The sequence below is a fragment of the Endocarpon pusillum genome (assembly GCF_000464535.1).
Source record: "Endocarpon pusillum Z07020 unplaced genomic scaffold scaffold4382, whole genome shotgun sequence".
Taxonomy (NCBI): Eukaryota; Fungi; Ascomycota; class Eurotiomycetes; order Verrucariales; family Verrucariaceae; genus Endocarpon; species Endocarpon pusillum.
The window spans coordinates 15,522-35,356 of NW_006916427.1; the positions used below are offsets into that span (position 1 = coordinate 15,522).

General features: G+C 48.3%; 4 protein-coding genes across 4 annotated transcripts; 2 read left to right on the plus strand and 2 right to left on the minus strand.

Annotated features, from left to right (window-relative positions):
* Positions 1-1,225: 1,225 nt before the first annotated feature.
* On the minus strand, positions 1,226-2,512 carry EPUS_07964 (uncharacterized protein; the record flags this gene model as incomplete). The annotated part of the gene is made up of 2 exons (XM_007805605.1): positions 1,226-2,309; positions 2,361-2,512. The coding sequence occupies 2 exons, from the start codon at positions 2,510-2,512 to the stop codon at positions 1,226-1,228; spliced, it is 1,236 nt and encodes a 411-aa protein (XP_007803796.1).
* A 4,258-nt stretch (positions 2,513-6,770) lies between these two features.
* Positions 6,771-7,788, plus strand: EPUS_07965 (uncharacterized protein; the record flags this gene model as incomplete). Its single annotated transcript, XM_007805606.1, has 2 exons — positions 6,771-6,866; positions 6,931-7,788. The coding sequence occupies 2 exons, from the start codon at positions 6,771-6,773 to the stop codon at positions 7,786-7,788; spliced, it is 954 nt and encodes a 317-aa protein (XP_007803797.1).
* A 1,467-nt stretch (positions 7,789-9,255) lies between these two features.
* Positions 9,256-10,054, plus strand: EPUS_07966 (Ras-like protein; the record flags this gene model as incomplete). The annotated part of the gene is made up of 4 exons (XM_007805607.1): positions 9,256-9,267; positions 9,320-9,434; positions 9,488-9,763; positions 9,816-10,054. 4 exons carry the CDS (start codon positions 9,256-9,258, stop codon positions 10,052-10,054), a joined length of 642 nt encoding a protein of 213 aa, XP_007803798.1.
* A 4,607-nt stretch (positions 10,055-14,661) lies between these two features.
* Positions 14,662-18,581, minus strand: EPUS_07967 (uncharacterized protein; the record flags this gene model as incomplete). The annotated part of the gene is made up of 2 exons (XM_007805608.1): positions 14,662-18,337; positions 18,412-18,581. 2 exons carry the CDS (start codon positions 18,579-18,581, stop codon positions 14,662-14,664), a joined length of 3,846 nt encoding a protein of 1,281 aa, XP_007803799.1.
* Positions 18,582-19,835: the final 1,254 nt, after the last annotated feature.

Below are 19,835 nucleotides of genomic sequence, written 5' to 3' on the forward strand. Positions count from 1 at the left end.
GTTGCGCAGTGGATTTTGAGCAAGGGTATTAAAAATGGTGGATTTGCCGCATTGCAAATTTTGACTAATCTTTTGATTTGTCAACCCCATAGCTTTGTACGCAGAAATTTGACCTCGTTGGTATGGAGATAACTCCTTGCCATAGCTCCTGTTAATTTCAAGAGGCGCCAGAGCCTTGCGTTGAGCCATAGGAGTTGTTTGAAAAAGGGTGTAAAAAAACGCGTGTTCAAAAATAACGCGTTTTGGTCCGATACTTTCGCGCGGGGCTGTAAGTTGCAAGGAAGACAAGTGAGCCTCCTCGTCTCTAATCGTTGAGCGGGCCAACAATGAGCACATATTCCTGCTTATGCTGTCTCACTCTCATACACCTTTCATGTTGTGTAGCGTCGCACCCAAAAAAACCCCAATTTTTCCTCCTGAGGGCTATCCTCACAAGATCTACTACGTACTAACTATCGTAGGAAATACTCGATCAGGTAAGGCGCCGCTATGTCAGGCTGATCTACCCACTTCCCGATGCCGGGGATGGGACCGAGGCCGAAGCGGGTCCGAGATTTCGGCTGGCTCGTACTCGCTACATGTGGACGGTGTAACATAGAGTCGAATTGGGGGTTTTGGCCCCCTTCTGGAATTGCGCTACTGGTATGCTGGGATTGGAAATGTCCTTTTTGGGAGATGTGTTGAAGGGTGTAACAAGGGCTTCAGAGCACAGGAGTAATTAAGTTTCAGGACGCTATAGAGGGGAAGGTGTGTATGATGAGGCTGGATTGATTGGGGTAGACCGTGTGAGAATACTAAGACTAGTTAGTTAGGACTTTGTCGTAGTATCACTACGAGAGAGCGCCGCCAATTTTTGTCCGTGTACGTAGTACGTATCCGATTACGTAGGTCACCGTCCTCGAAGAGAAAATGTGTGATAGAAGCCCTTTACTGTATTGATTGCGAAACTGTTGAAGGAACTGGACTGCCCACCGCTGCCATGTGTTGGCTGTGGAAACGAGAACGGAACGAGCCGTGAATTGCCCCAAAAAGACTTTGCTGAAAGTCGCTCAACCGCGGCGCGATGGAAAAGAAAAAACAAAGCTTGCATATATCAGTTGCTGGGACAAGCAGCATCGTCATGTACAGAACCACCAACTCCCTTAGTGTTCAATGTCATAAAACGTATAATCGTAAGCACTGGACCTAGGAATGGTGGATCCAATGCACGAACGTAGTGGACAATTCATCCAGAGGACATGGGAAAGTTTCCCTCCTCACGTTGTTGCCTGGAACTTGAAGAAGCAACACCTGGGGCTTCGGCCACATCAGGTTCCGTTGTTGGCGCACCTACCGCTGCAAGTCTCCCTTGCACTGCCGCGACAGCTTCCTCGCTGAATTGCTGTCTCGCTCGCCTCGCTGGCTCTCGTTCGCAGTCCGTGCATCTGGCATGTAAACAATTGGCACATCTGTACTCGCCTTCCATGAAGAGCTTTCGACACTCATGACATGTCCATCTCACTCTTACTCTGGGTTTCTTCCATTGTCGATGTATTCGCTCAGGCTCTGCTGGGATGATATCGCCTGGGTAGCCATTAGGCCACTTGTCGAGTTTTGGAGGTACCCGCGGACATTGAGTGCAGCGTAAATGTCTGCAATGTGGACATGCATTTGAGTTTCGGACAAAAGGCCGCAGACATTTGCAACATGTCCGATGGACTCTTTGCACAGGTTCTCTTCGGATCAGATCCTGTCCGCCTGTCCGAGATGGCATGACCACTGGAACTTCTTTCCTTCGTCTTGGCCTTTTGGAAACAGCTCTTTCCCCAGAGCACGGCACCTCAGCTTCGTCTCCGCCCTCGTCCGCCGACAGGGCAGCAACATTCACTGACGCCTCCTGGAGAAGCACCGTTCCTGCAGCGGCTAGGAAGGAGGGTCTGTCCGGAATCTCCAGAGGGACTGTCCCAGGCTGTCCTTCCTTGTTCTTATTTCTATTCTTTGGAGGCAGTCGAGTGCATTTCTCGCATCTTCTGTGATGACAATTTGTACATTCTTTAGACACGGTATAGTGAGTCCGGCAATAGTGGCATATGATTCTGACCCTCATTCGTATGCTCTTCTCGACTCGGGAATTTTGCATTGCAGGCCTGATTGGCCATGTAGATTCGTTGAATTCCATGTTGTATTTTGATAACATTGCCTTGAACCTGTTGTACTGCTCGGTACCTCGTGCATCAAGAGGCATGTGAATCGTGCTCTGGTGGCACGTTGCCTCTGCGGCTGCAGGTGATGGCATATCTTGAGCTGGAGGAAGATTACCGCTGATATTACTAAAACGCTTCAGTATGCTTCACAAATGTCATCCTGTCCGCGAAACATACCTGTTCCTGATCGTCACTGAGGGATTTTCAGCTGCAGTCAAGCTTGAAGGGCTTGCAACTGATCCTCGAGCTGAGGAACCCCTTCGCAGAAGAGCTTTGAATCGTCGAATATAGCGTCCAAACCCATTTTTCCCGCGCCCCTCTTGACTCATGACTGTCGATGTGGTTATCGTTGCTGTTAATATACACAATAGTCATCTGTCATCCATGCGTAGCTCTGTGCAAAAACCGGTTCTGACTGGATTAACAACCCTAGGCAGGTTTGACAAAAAGCATCCGGAAGTTTCGTGAAACCAACTCAGTTGGTCAGTGGCTGTTCAGACTTCAAGGGAGGATTCATCTTTCTCCCATAGGTGCCGATCTTGCGGGTCTTCTAGGCGAGGGTGTGGAAAGGATTTTGTGGACTGTGGGTTGTCGTACAGAGCCCGACAGCTCGGATGGCCGCGTTTGATAGACAAATGCCACGTGCGGAGAGGCAAAGTGAAGTACGCTGTTGAGCTGTGATACACGGAATCGAACAAGGTCGAGGCAGGACGACAGCTTTGGGGATGGATGTTGGCAGACGTCTTCTCAAAGCACTCACGATCCTGCATTTCCCAATGGTATGGGTCACACAAAATTCAAGAGGGAAGAGATCGTCAAGTGGGGTTGGCACTTGATCGCGATGCACCTAGCACTTAGGGAGTACTTCTTGATCATTAAAAAGCCGGCCATGAAAATTTCTAGCAGCTGGCCAGTGGATAAAGTCAATGGAAGAACAGAAGATGTTGCCCACCCATGTAGGGTGCATATCAATTAAAAGGACGACGGTCTTCATGGTAAGCGTCAGCCACGTCCTGTCAGAAGCCAGGCATAAGTTACCGATTATTGCATTGGTACGTGCTGCCAGCTGCAACCTCTTCTTGTGGTGCCAATTAAATCCCTGATTATTGTGGAGCTTGCAGTCACTTAGGGGCGCTTTAGGCTGCCTTTTTGACTTTTCCCCCGGCGTTGAAACGAAGAGATGCGAGACCAAGTGGCTTTGGACCGCCTCCGATCTGAACCATTCCGCTGGCAGACGGCTTCCAATAGTTACAGAACAACCGGTTCGCAGTCTACTACTCCGTACAGCTACAGGCCTAATTTTTGTACCCCCGCTGAAAACATTAGTATCCGTACAAATCGTACTATGCAGAACTGAGTATAGGCGCCCACAGAATGGCCCAAATAAGACTAGTCCCTAAAATCAAGTTTCTACATTCCATTAGCATCTGTCACTACATCTACTGAAGCAGGGTAATCAAAAGACACAGCATCCTATGAATCATCAATAGCCGCTCGTAGCTTGTGCTATCATTAGGCTCATTAGTATCTATGCAGAATTGGCAGAATACATACAGAGTAGTATGAGCAGAATTTGCAGGATGAGCAAAATTCGTGCAAAATAGTGACAGGGGTAGATATGTAAAAACCACGTTTGTACAAAAATGAGGCCTGTAGCCGTAGTATATACACCGAAGCAATCTATCATATCAAACAACCTCTTGGAGTTCTTCGTCCCAAACATTGTATTCCTGAATTTTACGAACTACTGCTCCACGTGAAGCTGCACACTGACGCTCCTTCGCCTTTGACAGGCAATCATGGGTTAGTCCTAAAGAAACTAATAGTAACACGCATCGTCGCGGAGCTCATTCCAAGTAGCGCCATAAATTAGCGTTCATAATTTTATGGCCCAAGCCGTTTGGGGTAGGCCGACCTTGAATGAGAGGGGCTAAACAGTATTAGTGCAATGGGATCGAGTAACTTGATTGATTCTAACGTGCAAGGAGGAGAGAAAGCTGATAAGCAGCAAGAGCTAATCTAAGAAGCAGCGGCGCCAAGGTAGAGCTAACGGAACCGGCACGTGACAATTAGGTACAAGAGTGACTTGGCCTCTCACTCCAAGTACTAGAGGAGGGCGTCTGTTTGATAAGTATCGACAATCGTTAGTCCAAGAGCTGGCGCTACGACGATGTCATTTCTGGTACTTCACCATGTCGGTATACTATGTAAGGCATTTGCGCATCAAGGTTAAACCTGTACTACATCCTTTGCTTCAAACATTCATTTTCAACATATCCTGATGCGTCACACCTCAGGGACATCTGCATTTGTGCGACTCGAAAGATGTGCCGCTCGACCCGTAACTTACCCACCCAACTGCAGATCCCGGGGGCAGATGCAGAAGATTGACTTGATGCCGCTTAGCCGAGTATGTTGTGTCTACTACGGTACCAGGCATACTTAACGTCACCCGCACACTAGTAACAGGGTACCAAAACGTCTCCTTTAAAAGCTCCCTAATGCTATGAGCTCGCTGTCAATATCAAACGCTACAGGGTTACAAAGAGCTACGAGAGGCCATAACAGTTGCTTGGAATACTGTATTAACAGCTTATCTCTTAGAACTGCTTAAGTCAATGCCAGTTTTAGGTGCGAGGCAGTCATTGATGTTAATGGAATGTGCACTTGATACTGAATAGAATAGACTAGTCCTAATCGAGTGATTTGGTCACGTTATATCTTGTAGTTACAAGCTATCACTAACGAATGAGTGACATTAATTACTGTGGTAGCAGTGGCCCAATGGGTGCACCCCTCTGGTACCTACCAACGGGGGGTTGCACTCCACTGTAAGCCCCGCGCGCAGCGCGTGGCAACCACGTAATACTAACACGAAATCATTGCAACGCAAATCTAACAATTATGTTCCTATTTTGCTTATATCTCTACTAGTGCTTTATGAAATATAATGAAATTTAAAATGTAGCTATTTGTAATAATGTTGTACTTATCATAACTGTCAATGCCGCCACTAATGTGAGCTTAAAAGGTTTAAGGTCGAACTATGGACTTCTTGTTGGTGGAGATGATAAGCTTATATCTGCCGCGCGGCTACCAGCCAATGATTAATTCGGTCATTTCACGCCGGAAAGGTGGATACAACCTGAACTTGTGATCAAAAATTTGAATCTAAAATCAACAATCACCTTTAATGGTGATTGAGCACTGAGTCCTCGTTTCCAGTATACCTTTGGTCATTGTTCTGCGAAAACTAAATGCTCAAACGCTTTCATATCCATTCCACCTTTTTCGTCCAAAACAGCAACTCCATTAGTACTAGAAGAGGCAATTTGCCAAGGTCATACCCCTAAATAATTCTAATAGAGATAGAACTATGAAAGCGTGCAACACATTCAAGTTACTCGGGCTTGTATAGAATAATAACACAGTATCTACATTCAGTGGCTGGTGATGAGTAGCTGTAAGTTGAGCTGTGCTTCTTGGTTGATGACGCTCGAAGCTCTGTCTTGTAAAGAATTATAATATTCCAGCCTGAGAAGGTTTCAAGACTGGAACCATAGCCCATCGTCGCCTCCCGTTAGTCCAATAGATCCACCAGACAGCCTTGGAAACCTTACATCTTCCAACTCCCAATCCTTCTCGCCCGCAGTCCAACCCATCACTCCTCCCCAACACCCAACCTCTTCTCAATGCCCTCCAACTCCTCTGCACTTTGTATCTCAATAACTCGGTTGACCTCTACAGTACTTCGCATCAGTTCCACGGCCCCAGCATACATCATCCTCAAACTGGGATTGCAGTTCTCTGGTAGATAGTACAGTAGTACGTATGGTACCGACATCCTTCCGGAAGGCTAAACCCGACTGTCAATAACCATATGCGTCCCCAAAGGGGGGGATAGCAAAAGTACCAATGTAAGAGGATAACTTAATAGCACAAATCTTGGACTCGAATCAGGAAGCTCATCCGCCAAGTCCAACATATCTGAATATGTCTCATCGCTTGCGGGTCTTATTTCTTGGGTCTTCGCATCGATCATATCTTGACATGTCAGTCAGCTATTCAACACCTTTAGTCTTGAATAGGTGGGACATGGAAATAGGTGGTGAGTACAGATGGCAGCCTGCGCATCTTTCGCCCTTGAAGTTCCCAGACGAAACTTTCGGAGCTTGTCTCTCGTTTCCGGTGAAAAAGTGTACAGTCGTGATTCTGACTGACATCATTAGAGAAGACTAGATATGTGGGTCAGAGTGGTTACCATATTAGATGATGTTCGTCGTGTACAGGTTTCGTTTCTCCTGTCTCAGGGTCTCGACATGCACGCAGATCACTCCGCAACCCTCCCCGCACCTCTTAGCCTATTTACGTAGTACAGTGTTGCGAAAATAATGTACAGGGGTGCCAATCGACTTTGTCGACGCCCTGGAATCATTCTCCAGCTTGCTCTTCCCCTTTACCGGTTTGCCCTCCAAATTCATTCGCTCAATGTTCTCTCGCCTCAGTCAAGTCGCCCGTCATCTTTCCCGTCCTCTCCCAAATTACGCCCATAGATCAGCTGCTGCTCTCACATCTTCTCCGACCACCATGACATCATCGAAACCAGCCTTCAACAGCGATGGGCAGAGAATGATACACACTGCCGGCTGCATCATCATTGGAGATGAAGTTCTAGGCGGAAAGGTACACTTGATGTCTCGGATGCCGGCATTATATATGCTGATCAATGGCACCTTGCATCCTACAGACAATCGATACAAACTCCACATACATGGCAAAGTTCTGCTTCTCGCTGGGCATGGCGCTGAAGCGCATAGAGGTGATTGGTGACGATGAAGAAGAGATTATCGAGGCAACCAGGCGCATGAGCAGAAATTATGATTTTGTGGTCACCAGTGGTGGGATTGGTCCAACGTGTGCCTATCCACCCTTACCGCTCCAGATCAATCACCTAATGCTCAATAGACACGACGACATTACATATCAATCAATAGCGAAAGCCTTTAACCTGAAGCTGAAGCTCCACGAAAAAGCATTGGAGAAAATGAAGAGGATATCGAAACCACATAAATCTCAGCCCAACTTTTCATGGGACAAGCCGTCCGCTGCGCTTACTGCGAAGCTAAGAATGGTAGAATTACCGATTGACGAGACCAAATCAGACGAAGAACAGGTGCTTTTCGTGAGTGAAGATCTATGGGTGCCAATAACTGTGGTAAATGGAAACGTGCATATTCTGCCAGGTGTGCCACGGCTCTTTGAAGCACTGCTTGATGGAATGAAACCGCTTCTCCTTCCAAGATTGACAGATCCGGAGGGTAAGGGCATATACAGACTACTGTTTTCGACACCATTAGCAGAGAGTGCTGTAGCATCATACCTCACAGAGTTGGCCGCCAAAGTTGAGCCAAAAGGCGTAAAGGTAGGGAGTTATCCAAGGTGGGGAAAGGCGCATAATACGGTGACCTTGGTTGGAAGAAACAAGGAATTTATGGACAGTTTGATTCCCGAGGTCGAGAAAGGTGTAGAGGGAAGGAGGGTCATCAACGAAGAGGATGATGATAGTCCAAGTGAGGCGGAGTCAAAAGGTCCCAAAGACCCGTGATTCTTCGGAGATGGACCAGTATATTTCCGGACATGCATCATGAAGCAGGGTAATCACTATTACCGATCGAAAAGTTGCTTAGGTGTAAGCTTCAGCTCCCGATTGCTCAAAGCCTTTCGCCGCAGTTGATGAGACGCTCTTTCGACACTGCTGCTTAGGGGTCCAGATACTTCGAGACAAGGTCCAGTAGAAAGAATCTTACAGCCAAGCACAAGAGAAAAACTTTGGTGTCAGCGCCGGACCGTTAATTACGTCCAGAGCTCTTCACTGCTATGGCTTGTTAAGTCATAGTTGATATTGTTCCGGGATTTGGAAAGACTTCCCCGGTCGACCGTTGCAGCACGTGCTTGCGGGTACAACCCGCACACGTGGAAGTAGTCATGTAATGGAGTTCATAGGTTCCCCTGCTAATCCCTTGCAGCGAGTTCGGTGGTAGAATAGTAGGAAGACCAGATTTGGTGGAGATCTGTATGCTCAGAGCCAGATCTAGCCGATCATGGATTGATCTTCATGTGCTCATATTGCATTCGATCCCAGCAGCTCATTCGGTTGTTGTCTTACTCTAACAAAAGGGAAACAGATCGAAGCACTGTCTGGTTGGTGCTTGAGGCCTAAAAAGATCCGGCATGAACCACTTTTGGGGTGGGGAATATGCCCGAGGCCGCCACAAGCGCGAGTATAAAATAGTTAAGGTAGAGAGATTGCGAATAAAATTGTGAGAGTGAGAAATCAGCTAGAGCTAAAGCAGGCGACCTGAAGGCAGGTCAAGAACGTCAAGCGAGTCAGGAGGCTTGAAACAGGCTTCGTGGGGCGAGACAGCGGTGAGTCGCCCATAACACAGAGTGCCCAGATGGGTTGCTGGACTCAAAAGGATGATGGTCGAAGGGCAAACATTCTGTTTTCTAAGTAAGTGGTTGTGCAGCTTTCATTTAAGCTACTACGGACTATGTAGGGCTAAATTAGCAGTAGTGCTTGACGGAGTTCGTTAGAAGGTCAAGCTCTCCGCTGCAAAGAGACCGTAACTAGTAGTAGACACACAGACAGCACACAACCCCCTGGCCCAAACGAGGAAAGTTGGAGTTTGGACTGCCCTCTAAACCACCAACCACAACCACACCTCACCTCCTTAGTTGGCACCCTTCACTTTTCAAATCCAGCGAACATTTGACCAGAAGTCTCCAACATTTCCATAACCTCCAGAATTTTCCACCTCCGATCGTCACTCCCCAGCTGCATCTCGACCAACCCTCAAACGATTTACCATTCCTCGTGGCTGCACATCGCTGCTTCTCCACTTCCCATTTCGTCGTGCCTGCCGATCCATTTCGCCTTATCCTAGCCTTCAACGAAGCCACAAGCTGGCGAAGTGAAAGCTCCTAAAAGTGTTCTTTTTCGTGCTCTAGGCTTCCAGTCACGGAGATCTCGCCCATCAGCACCCTGTCGTGACATAAATCTGTTATCGGACCAATGGCCTCTAAAGTGCGCAACCTTATCGTGGTTGGCTTTGTTTTTGCGGCTGACCACAAAATAGTTTCTACGAGAATACAAACTGGTCGTGGTGGGAGGAGGCGGCGTGGGAAAGTCCTGTTTGACGATCCAGCTGATCCAAAGTCACTTTGTCGACGAATATGACCCAACGATAGAAGGTCTTCATCTCAAACTGGCGGCAAGATGTGCTCCTGACTAATGCCTGCTCTAGACTCGTATCGCAAGCAATGTGTCATCGACGAAGAGGTGGCGCTGCTTGACGTGCTGGATACTGCGGGTCAAGAAGAATATTCGGCAATGCGGGAACAATACATGCGAACAGGAGAAGGTTTCTTACTTGTCTACTCGATCACATCACGGCAGTCCTTTGAAGAAATCATGACCTTCCAACAACAAATATTGCGCGTCAAGGACAAAGACTACTTCCCGATCATTGTGGTTGGAAACAAGTGCGATCTTGATGCAGAGAGGCAGGTATCAAAGCAAGGTACGAAGACTGAGTACGGCATATATGATGTTTCGGGCTAATTTGCGTACAGAGGGCGAATCGCTAGCGAGATCGTTCGGCTGCAAATTCATCGAAACCTCGGCCAAATCTAGGATCAATGTCGACAATGCTTTCTATGACCTTGTACGCGAAATCAGACGATATAACAAAGAGATGTCATCTTACGGATCAGGCGCCCCTGCGATGGGTTCGCATACCCCAGGTCAGAAGATGGAGATGGGTGACTATAATGAAAGTGCTGGGTGCTGCAGCAGATGTGTGGTCATGTAGGGCGATGTACACCCCGGAAATCAATACTAAGCATATTCGGACGCTGCGGGGACTTTGAATTAATAGTAGTACCGGCGACACAAGGATTGCGATTGGGCGAGCGACTTGGTTGGGAAATATCTGCTGAAGAAATCAGCGCTGGTTTGTGGGAAACCAGAATGCATCGGCATTGAGAAGGATGCTCAAAACTTCTTTTGATTTTTCTAAGAAGACATGGTTTGCTCAGGAAGGGGTTGAAACCCCTTTATCAAAATGCTCGTCGGGCCCCTACCAGACATTAATCAGCATGGCTTCAGTTGACCCTTGAGAAATGCAAAATGCTCACAGTCCACAGAACTATAGGGGCTTTCTGTACATGCGGTTCTTTGTGAAGCCTCTACCTATATCTACTTTACTCCTCTGACTGAATCCACTTTTCTATAGGCGTGTGCACAAACTAAGCTTACTTCAGCTTTGCAGCATCTGTTATGCTTTTATATCACTGGTCCTCTTCTCTATGCACATCTACCATTTTCCTTCTCTCTGTCTGTCTCTTGCAGTGATGATGGTCGTTCCTGTCCATGCCCGGACGGCCTCCGTAACACAGATTGCCTGCTACTCTGGCTCAGGTGATGACTTTGCGGTGAGGAGGATTTAGAGCTAGGTGACAAAAGTGTGGTGCTGCTACCCTACAGGGACATAGCAAGCGCTGAAAGCTCCACAAAATTGAGGATCTGAACACCCAACCTATGTTGGGACAATTTTCATAGCTTGGCGGACCACAGATTAATACATCCAGGCATTAATACCTATGTTTCCATTCGTCCAACATTACTGTCCGTTGGGGGAAAGAAGGTAGACGGACTGTGCTACTACTACTAGTAGCGGACGGGAGCTAGGTCAGGATCCTTGAAGGGCTAAGTCATGTTCTGTCTATTGGCGGACGAAACTCTCAGGCACCCAGTAAGGAAGCTCGGTACACAATCATGGCTAGCACAACAATCAAGATCGGGCGGTGACGTTCTGACATAGTTACCCGACCGTCTTTTGTTTAGTTAGTATAAGCCTACAGAGCTGGCCGATTGAACATTCCGTATCTTGGAAAAATCTATTGCAAACAGCAGCATTTCGAGATCCGCTGCATTTCTGTCAGGAAATCAATATCCAGCAGAAGACAGAAGAACGAGGTCTATATCAGGAAGCCCATCCGACTTCTAGAGCTAGTCTAGAATCTCAATCTGGCGGCCAAATTAAAAAGCAGGTACTGGTTTAGAAGCTCGTTCACCTTCCTGGGCTAGTCACCAACTTGTCACTGGACGGACGAACAGAAGACAACATTCTTATCAGGAAGTTCACTAAACCCCCCATGGCTCATACAGAGCTTCAGACTGATGGACGGCACCAGAAGAGAGGTCCTCATACAGAAGCTCAATCAATCTATAAGGCTAGTCCTAACTGGTCACCGTGCGAGTGAGAGACCACTTCAGACCTTCCAGCTAGGGAGATCAATATCTCGCCAGAGTTGGGATGAAAATCTATCGACTGACGGACGAAAAACAAACAACATTCTAATAGAGCAGCTCAGCGTACAAATCAGGCTAGTGCAGATGCAAAGTACCCTCGGGCGGATGATAAACGTCTAAAAGGTCACCACCATAGGAACTCCCAGGACATCCTTTTTCCCTTGCCGGCGGACGAAAGATCTCCAGACTCCCAGATGGGGAAGCCTAACGCCTGTCTTGGGTTAGGTGGATTGTTCAAGCTGGTGGACGATAGCCTTTTAACACATTCCCAATAAGAGGTCCTCTCGGCGTTTTATTCCCTTGCCGGCGGACAAAAGACCTCTTTGAACTTCTCAATTAGGGAGTTCACTATCTGCGTTAGGTTTAAGGGATTGTTCAAGCTGGCGGACAAAAGGTCTTCAACCTATTTCCTATAAAAGAACTGCTCCGCATCTTGAACTCCCTGTCGGCGGACGAAAGACCTCTTTGAGCTTCTCAAATAGGGAGCTCAACGGCTGTGTTAGGTTTAGAGTATTTGTTTAAGCTAGCGGACGAAGGATATTCAATCTATTTCCTATATAAGAACCGCTTGGCATCTTGAACCCCTAGGCCGACGGACGAAACACCTCAATGCATTACTAGCCTTGGAAGTCCAATGCCTATCCTGAGTTAGGATGATTCCTCACAATCGGCGGATGACAGACCTTGCAACCAACCAAGTTGGTAGTTCAACGTCCCTTTGGGGTTAGCATGACCTCCCAGAATCGACGGATGATAGGCGTTTCCGAACTATCAGACAGGGAAGTCTAACGCCTGTATTAGGTTTAGGTGAGCTTCTCCAGGCTGGCGGACGGACAGATCTTTATATGTTACGGAACGGGAAGTACAACGGCCCCTTTAGGATCAACTTATTCCTCCACAGCCAGCGGATACAAAGATCTGTATGGATCCCACGGGGCTGGAAGCCAAACCGTCTGTCTGCCTGTAGGGGTAGGGGCTACGTATACTTACTTAAGCCAGCAGGCGAGCAAGTGGAAGACAGGTCCCGCAAGGTACGGGGGGAAGGGGTCAGGCTCAAGGTCCTTCCTCAGACTGGACATGATAAGGATACCTCTACTGCACGGCAGCAAGGAAATCAGGGCGGAATCTGGGCATGGCTCTCTGTGGTGAATTCTCTTCTTTCTCCATCCCTTTCTCTTTCATGTGCACTAGATACGTAGGACCAGCAGCTAACCCTCAGCGATACAGATACTTACTCTCCCTATCGTTCATTATGCAAGTCATCAGCCACAATCACTCTACCTGCTGTCCAAGCAAGGTAGATGGGAGCTATAGGGTGTGATGGAGGAATGAAGATGGTCTACGAAGATTCCACAGCTTAGAGCAGATCCAAGTTCAGCATGAGGATGGATTGGTACAATCGAGTATATCTCCCTAAGATATATGCTCATATGTATAGGGTGCTCCAATCTGGTCTCCTCTTGCACAAATGGACAGCCAGCCACCTAGCTGTGTTAATGTACAAATAAATATGTATCATTTCCCCTCTCCTGCAGGAATCCAGGTCATTCATACCAATCTATCATGTCGTATCCTAACAAGAGACAACCAACCATACCAGCGAACATGTTCAAAGGTCTCCATTGTTGGCCGACTTTGGATGTGATCCGGATTTCAAATCGGTTGAGTATGGGGGATGATGTAGTTGGGCTATGTGCTCCCAGTCATGGGCTTGAACGTAGATAATTTCCGCTGCATCAAAAGGTCGCAGGTCATGTTGTCCCCATTACAGTGATGGCTTGCAGTAGTAGTAATGAGGCTACATCTTGATTGACGAAGATGGCCGCCCAGAAATGCTGGTGGTAGAATCTATCTTGGCGGACTGTCCATGGGCATTGTTGTACTCGCTTGGTGACCTACCTGATCACGAAGCCGAGATGTGCATTTCAGCGGCCTGCATCACCGCTTACCCAACTGAAGGGTGTGGAACATCGTCGAAGCCGACGACCGCTACCATGTGAGTTGACATGTTAAATATAAGGTTAGTATTCCAACAGAACAGCCCAACATAGCAAGAGGATCGACAGCAAGAAAAGGCATAAGATGAGGGCCCATGCAGATCAGCCTCAGCCACTGAGACCTGGGGACTTTGCTAGATGACCTATCTGTCCTTGCGCACTAAAGAAAAACACTCCTCCGTACGTGTCTTTAAGTCACGATGCCACAGTCCAACCGCCCGGTGCGTCTTCTGATCCTCATGTTTCTCGCCGCTCTCAGGGTCATCCAAACGCTCACCAGATCCTGCCTGAGTGCCTGAGTACTAGAGCTGCCCTACATATTGCCGCGTTCAGTGATGATCGCTGGTTACCTCCCCTCCGCCCGTTCCTGTGACCTGTCTCTTCCATAATAGAAGGAGAGCAATGACCTTGCCAGGGCACTGTATCCTGTTCTCATTGGGAAAGACGGCCAGCTGGCGGGATATTCTGGCGTGAGGAGATGGCATCTTAAAGACCAGTGAAGCTCCCTAGATCCATCTGATAGGCGCTACGTATCGATGCCTGGGTCAAGGTCCTCCAGAAGAGACGTTGAGCATGACGTCAATATCCTGAGGAATCCTTCCATGCCGCTCCATCCGCTTCAGGCCAATTGTCTGAAACTGCCACCTGTTGAAAAGGTTGAATCATTCAATACACCCCATTTCTCCATCCTTACAACATCCTCATTCTTATATAGACTCGTTGAAGCTTTTCATTCTCATATAGACTCGTTGAAGCTTTTCATACTCTGACGAAGTTAGGATACGTATATCTCGATCTCGCCACGCCCACATTGATTTGTAGTACCACTAGTATGTATTTCCTTACACGAAGTCGAAGGTGACCATCACGAGATGAAAAGAGAGGCTAAAAGTGTCATGAAAAGCTCCCGTTCGTCTGTCACTGACGACGACCATTCATTAGGCTGAAGCTTGTATTAACGATCAATGCTGTGCCTACCTATCAGTCTGCCGCATAGTGCTAATCCGGCCTTCGGTATGCAACCCGCCTATCTCCAAGCGATGTACTCCGTGAAGTGCTCAACACATACAACATCAGCCCATAGTGCTTGTGTCCTAATCAAAATGCATTACAGCCGGATGAGATCTACCTCGGAAAAGTCCGGAGGAGCACCACTATACACACACCGCCCTTTGCTATCCAGACCTTGTCTGATGTTGCTGACCCAGATGTTCCGGCTGAAATCTGCCATGCGTCTAACCTCGTCATCACTCACACCAAGGTCGTCTCTCGGCAGCCAAATCACAGGCCTTCTCGCTCGCAGTGCAGTATGTTGAAAAGCTCTTTGCACAAGAACATCTCTCTGCTCGGGTGTCAAGTCTTCTAGTTCTTCATGGATGCCAGCAAAGAGTGCTTCTGAAAGTTGATTTCGAGCAGCTTTCTGCGCTTCCATATCCTTTTCGTTGCCAAGAAGGGGATTGAAATTGTTCACAACGTCGAAAGCATTGCGAGCAGGTAGCTTGTGGCGCACGCCATCGTGATTGCTATCATGTTTCCGGGGATGCGTAGAAGGAGACTCTGATCGTGACGATTGCGCAGCGGTAGGGCTGATAGACTTGCTAAAGACCGAAGAGCGACGGTTACGGGAGCGGTCTGCCCAGCTGCTTCGCTGACCCGGGATGGGCCCGGGTAGTTTATGAACAGCAGTGTTCGCCTTTCGGCTCGTTGCAGTGAGTAATTGCCACGTTTTGCTGGTCCTTTCGAGGTCCATCGTCACCTCAGGGTTTTGATACTGGTAGGGCTCATGTTCTTTCTGACTCTTACGGTGCTTGCGTGCCTCCAGCTGCCTCAACTCATACTCCTCGACTTCTCGATCTTCTTCGCGAGAACCCTGCTCACGCCTCTCCAGCTCGTCCTCCAGATCCTCACCATCTACCTCGTCCTCGATGATACCATGCTTCTGGCGTACAGAGCGAGCAAACTCCTCATCCCGTCGGACAGCGTCATCTTCGAGAGTGATAGGTAGGTATCTGAACAATGGACTGAAAGCTTCGTTGAGCAGGATCTGATAGATGCCGGTAAGGATCAAGATCACAACCATGCCCACTCCTTGACCATAACAAGCAACATTGTCCTGATCATCGCGGACGAGGAAGAACATGCCAATGAGCACGACTTCCATGACATATACTCCGACGAAGGTGTAGTTGATCGCGATTGGGTACAACAAGCCCCCCGTATCTCGAGTAAATCTGGTGACATAGAGGGTGTTGTACCTATACACAAACCAGAAAAGGGAGAATGTAATGATGTTGAATAGCAGGATCAACGGCGAAATGACGGAATATATCAGTCCAATACATGCCAGATTGGTGTACACTGGGAAGAAAGTGCCCCATTGTATCTCCGACAATTGAGTTTGGCGTTTGAACTTGCTCCTGGCCGTGCTATCGAACAGAGGGGCAAGAATAAACCAGCTGATCAAACCACCAATCTGTACAAGAGCACCAGCACTCACGGACAAGGCCTGGAGAAGCATGTAGGAGAAGAAATAATTGCTCGCACGCGGAACATTGGTTGCCAGTATTTTCGGAACACTGGTGACTGAGTCCCTTCCAGTGAACAGGTCAAGGATGGTCGAGACTGCCGCGGCAACAGATACGACCAAGAAGAGCTGGACGAAAAGGAAGAAAAAGTAATATTTCTGGACCGAAAGCTCAACGAGCATACCAGACTGGGTGCCTTGCACTTTTGACAGAAATCTGAGGATCATGGGGAGTAGAAACATAAGGAGGGCAAGGAATACTGCGGGAAGCACACCTTGCAGTGCCGATATGAACCAGGTCGGTAATTTGAGCAGAAATTCTAAGAAGGTGACTGTCCGGGCCAGGGTGGCCAGTTGTGACAAGGCGGAAGTGAAAGCCACAGGTATAGCCCACAAAAAGATCATGGCGGCCACAAGAGAGATAACAGCTGCTGTCCGTATATAGCTCTGCCACCAGGGAATCGACATGTTTTCCCAAACGACGTCTTTTGGATCGATCTCGACCAGTCTGGGCGCCATTTGTTTTGGCAAGTGGTGACTGACATTCTGACAGGCCATGTGCGCAGCCACCTGATGATTGAATTGAATGAAAGCTGAGTTCAACAGAGGAAATCGGTCAGGATTTGCTTGGTCTTCTTCAATTTCTAGGTTGAGCCGAGCGACTTCCTTGCGACAATAGTAAATCGTGTCGACTTTCTTCCCAATCAAAGGCAGGGCAAACATCCACTGCCAGCCAAAAATGGGTAGCCGCATGGTATTTCGGTCCTTTTCTTCAACGTACTGCCTCCATGCAGCGTCCTCGGCGTCTTTCTCCCGCTCCTCGTTGTAGGCGGAACGATATCCCACAGGCTCCGAGTCCTTCGCTGAAAGACCCAGAACACTCTTCAACGCATGCCGCTTGCCCTCCGATTTCGATTCTGGTGTTTCCGGGCCTGCCATGGAGGGTTTCTTTGGGGTGATTGGACTCGGCTGACCCAAGGGTCGATGCTCGTCATCGCTATAAGCAGAGTGACCAATATTCTCCCATTCTCCATCTGTGCCTGCCAAAGAGTTCGGGGATTGGACATGTCCAGCAGAATCGCGCCCTCTGCCGCGGCCTCGTGTATGACGATGCTGGTGAGCATTTTGATGGCCGCCATCGAGATGAGTCTCAGCCTGCTTGCTGCCATCCCTGTTCAGGGATCGTGGCTCCTGGTCAGGAGGTAAAAACCCATTTGTTGTATCAATGGTTTTGTTCAAATCCTTGTCGGCTCGCTTCAAGCCATCGAGTACTCCTTTGCCTAATTTTTCAATACCTTGGGTCACAGCGTGGATTCCTTGACCCAGTACCGGAATTGGGAGAATAGTCTTCTGATGTGCATCTTCGTGGACACTGACACTCTCACTTTCGGAGTTTGAATCATGGGTGCCACCCACTACATCTTGAACGGTGTGCTGTACCTGATGGGGGTTTCCCGAAGAAAGACCGTGTCCTGTGGCATTCTGAGCACCCTTCTCGTCTCTTGCAGCCTCGATTTTTAATTTCTCCTCCTTCGTCAATCTTTTGCCCGCCTTTTTGTTTTCGGCGGCGACCTTCTTCTCGTTGGCCTTGAAACATTTCTTGATCAGGTCTGTTTCGGCACTTTCCAGTTTCAAAGCAAGTTTATCTCGGCGTCGAATCTTTTCACTTAACTCATCAAAGTTCCGGTTCAGCCAGATGTTGCGGATTCCACCAGGAAATACATCATAAAGCCCATCTAATGCCTCGACTGTGCACCATTTGCGCGGTATAGAGCTTACCAATACCGTAGTTGCAGATGCGCGCAACCGATGCTGTGGGGACGTCAGGTATGCTTGCCGCATCCTTATGTAAACTCGCAGCTCGTCAAAGGCCACGTAACAGACATAGCAAATCAGAAACAGCGCAAGTATCCAGTGGGCCCAATATCGCGAAGTGTGAGTTGGCCGAACGTTTCCCCACGCCAGCGTATCCAATCCCGTCACATTGGAGGCCGCGGCATCACCGTTCCCCGAGGCAAACGAAGCCCCTCTACCGTGAACAAAATTTAGTGGTATTAGAATCGGCAGTATCACGAAGGCGGCGGGGAAGAATATTTTAAGTAGAGTTCGGAGGTAGCGGAGGAAGAAGTAGGCATCCAGACCGCATTTCTCAACGAAATCAGAATTTGATGTGTGCACCACTGAGCTGATCCACTTGAACCACCCCGGGGGAGTGGGCGTCGTTCTCTCGCGTTCGGGTACGAGGTAGGTCCTAGGTTGACTGCGAGAAGATTAGTACTTGGAAAAGGGGCTAGGGGGTTGCGGGCGCTGCCATGACAAGGGTGGACAACATACTATATTCGCGAGAAACGGTCTTTAATTAAAACGAAAAGACCACCTTCAACTGCGAAGACGATGATGGAGACAACCAGTGAAGCAGCGAAGGCGCTTGCACTTTGCCCTGCGTATTTGTCGACATTGGTATTGCTGCTGTTCCCACTCAGCACAGTATCAATGCTTGACATTTTGGTATCGGCTGCGTGTGACTGAGAGCACACTCAAACAAGGGAAAGTATTGTCGGATGAGGATCTGCAATTATCAGCATTTGCATACTCGTAGGTGACAGCTGCTCGTGCATAGATACATTTCCAGGTTCTATTGTCCCTGCCATTCACGAGGCCAAGGACATCTGGTCCCGTTCTTGCTGAAAATAACGGTGAGGTATATGCGTAAGGTTTTAAAACCGGCGGCCAATCCACACTTTTGACTCTCGATGATAGTGGTGTTGTGGCAGTGTGAAACAGACAGCAGACACGAAGGTCAGGAGCGTGTTTTCAGGAGGATCTCTCAAGTGCAAGGATAGGCGAAGGCTGCACCTGGATCACAGAGACAATTGGAGCAGTAGCTTGTATCGTGGAATCGTGAGGGTGACGTGACAATCGCGTGGTCTTTGTCGTCCTGATGGACTTGGTGCAAAATCGAGCAATGTTTAAATTTCGAGCCCTGGTCTGGGGAAATTTTGGCGTTGGCGTTGGGCAAACGGAGCATAGATGACGCAAAGGAGAAAGGGTGCTGCAGCCACACGACGCGCCGAGGATTCCCACAAATCACCCCTTGCGGAGCCTCATAGTTCCTAGTAGCGATTCACTTGCCGCCAGTCACTTTGCTTGCCTACCAATAATAATCAACAAGAACCTTGGCTCACCATCTCCCGGACGTTTAGTGCTTAGTAGCTTGCAGCAGTCAGCAACGAAATCTAAACAATCTCAATAATAGCAAGGAACGACACTATGTATACGTAGTAACAGTAGCGCCCATGCCTGAGAAAGCCCAGGATTCGCCAACGGTCCTAGCAAGGGACCCGACCCGAAACTCAAGACGAGGAGTACCCTGAAAGAGTCATGTAACTAGTCTACGTAGTACAGGAGGAATATATGACATGCACTGCAGAATTTGAGTGGTGCATTGAGACCATGCGTTTTAATGTTTGTTCCATTGAACACGTTTTCAGTTTACGAATCTGCTAAGAATCCCTTCGCTCCACGCGCTGCCTTCACAACGCGGTAGAATAGTAGTCGAGTCCGCTAGTGGGATACATGAAGTACCCAAACCTTACGCAATACTGTGAGCTTGATCACTGCTCCCTGGCTCGCTTTTAAGTGATTGAGGGAAAACGTTTCTGAGTCCTAGAAGATAAGCGAAAGCTTTACGCTGTGTGCAGCAGAGAGAGCCTTTGGTAACTATACCAATTCATCTAAATCGTTAGACGGGTGTCAGG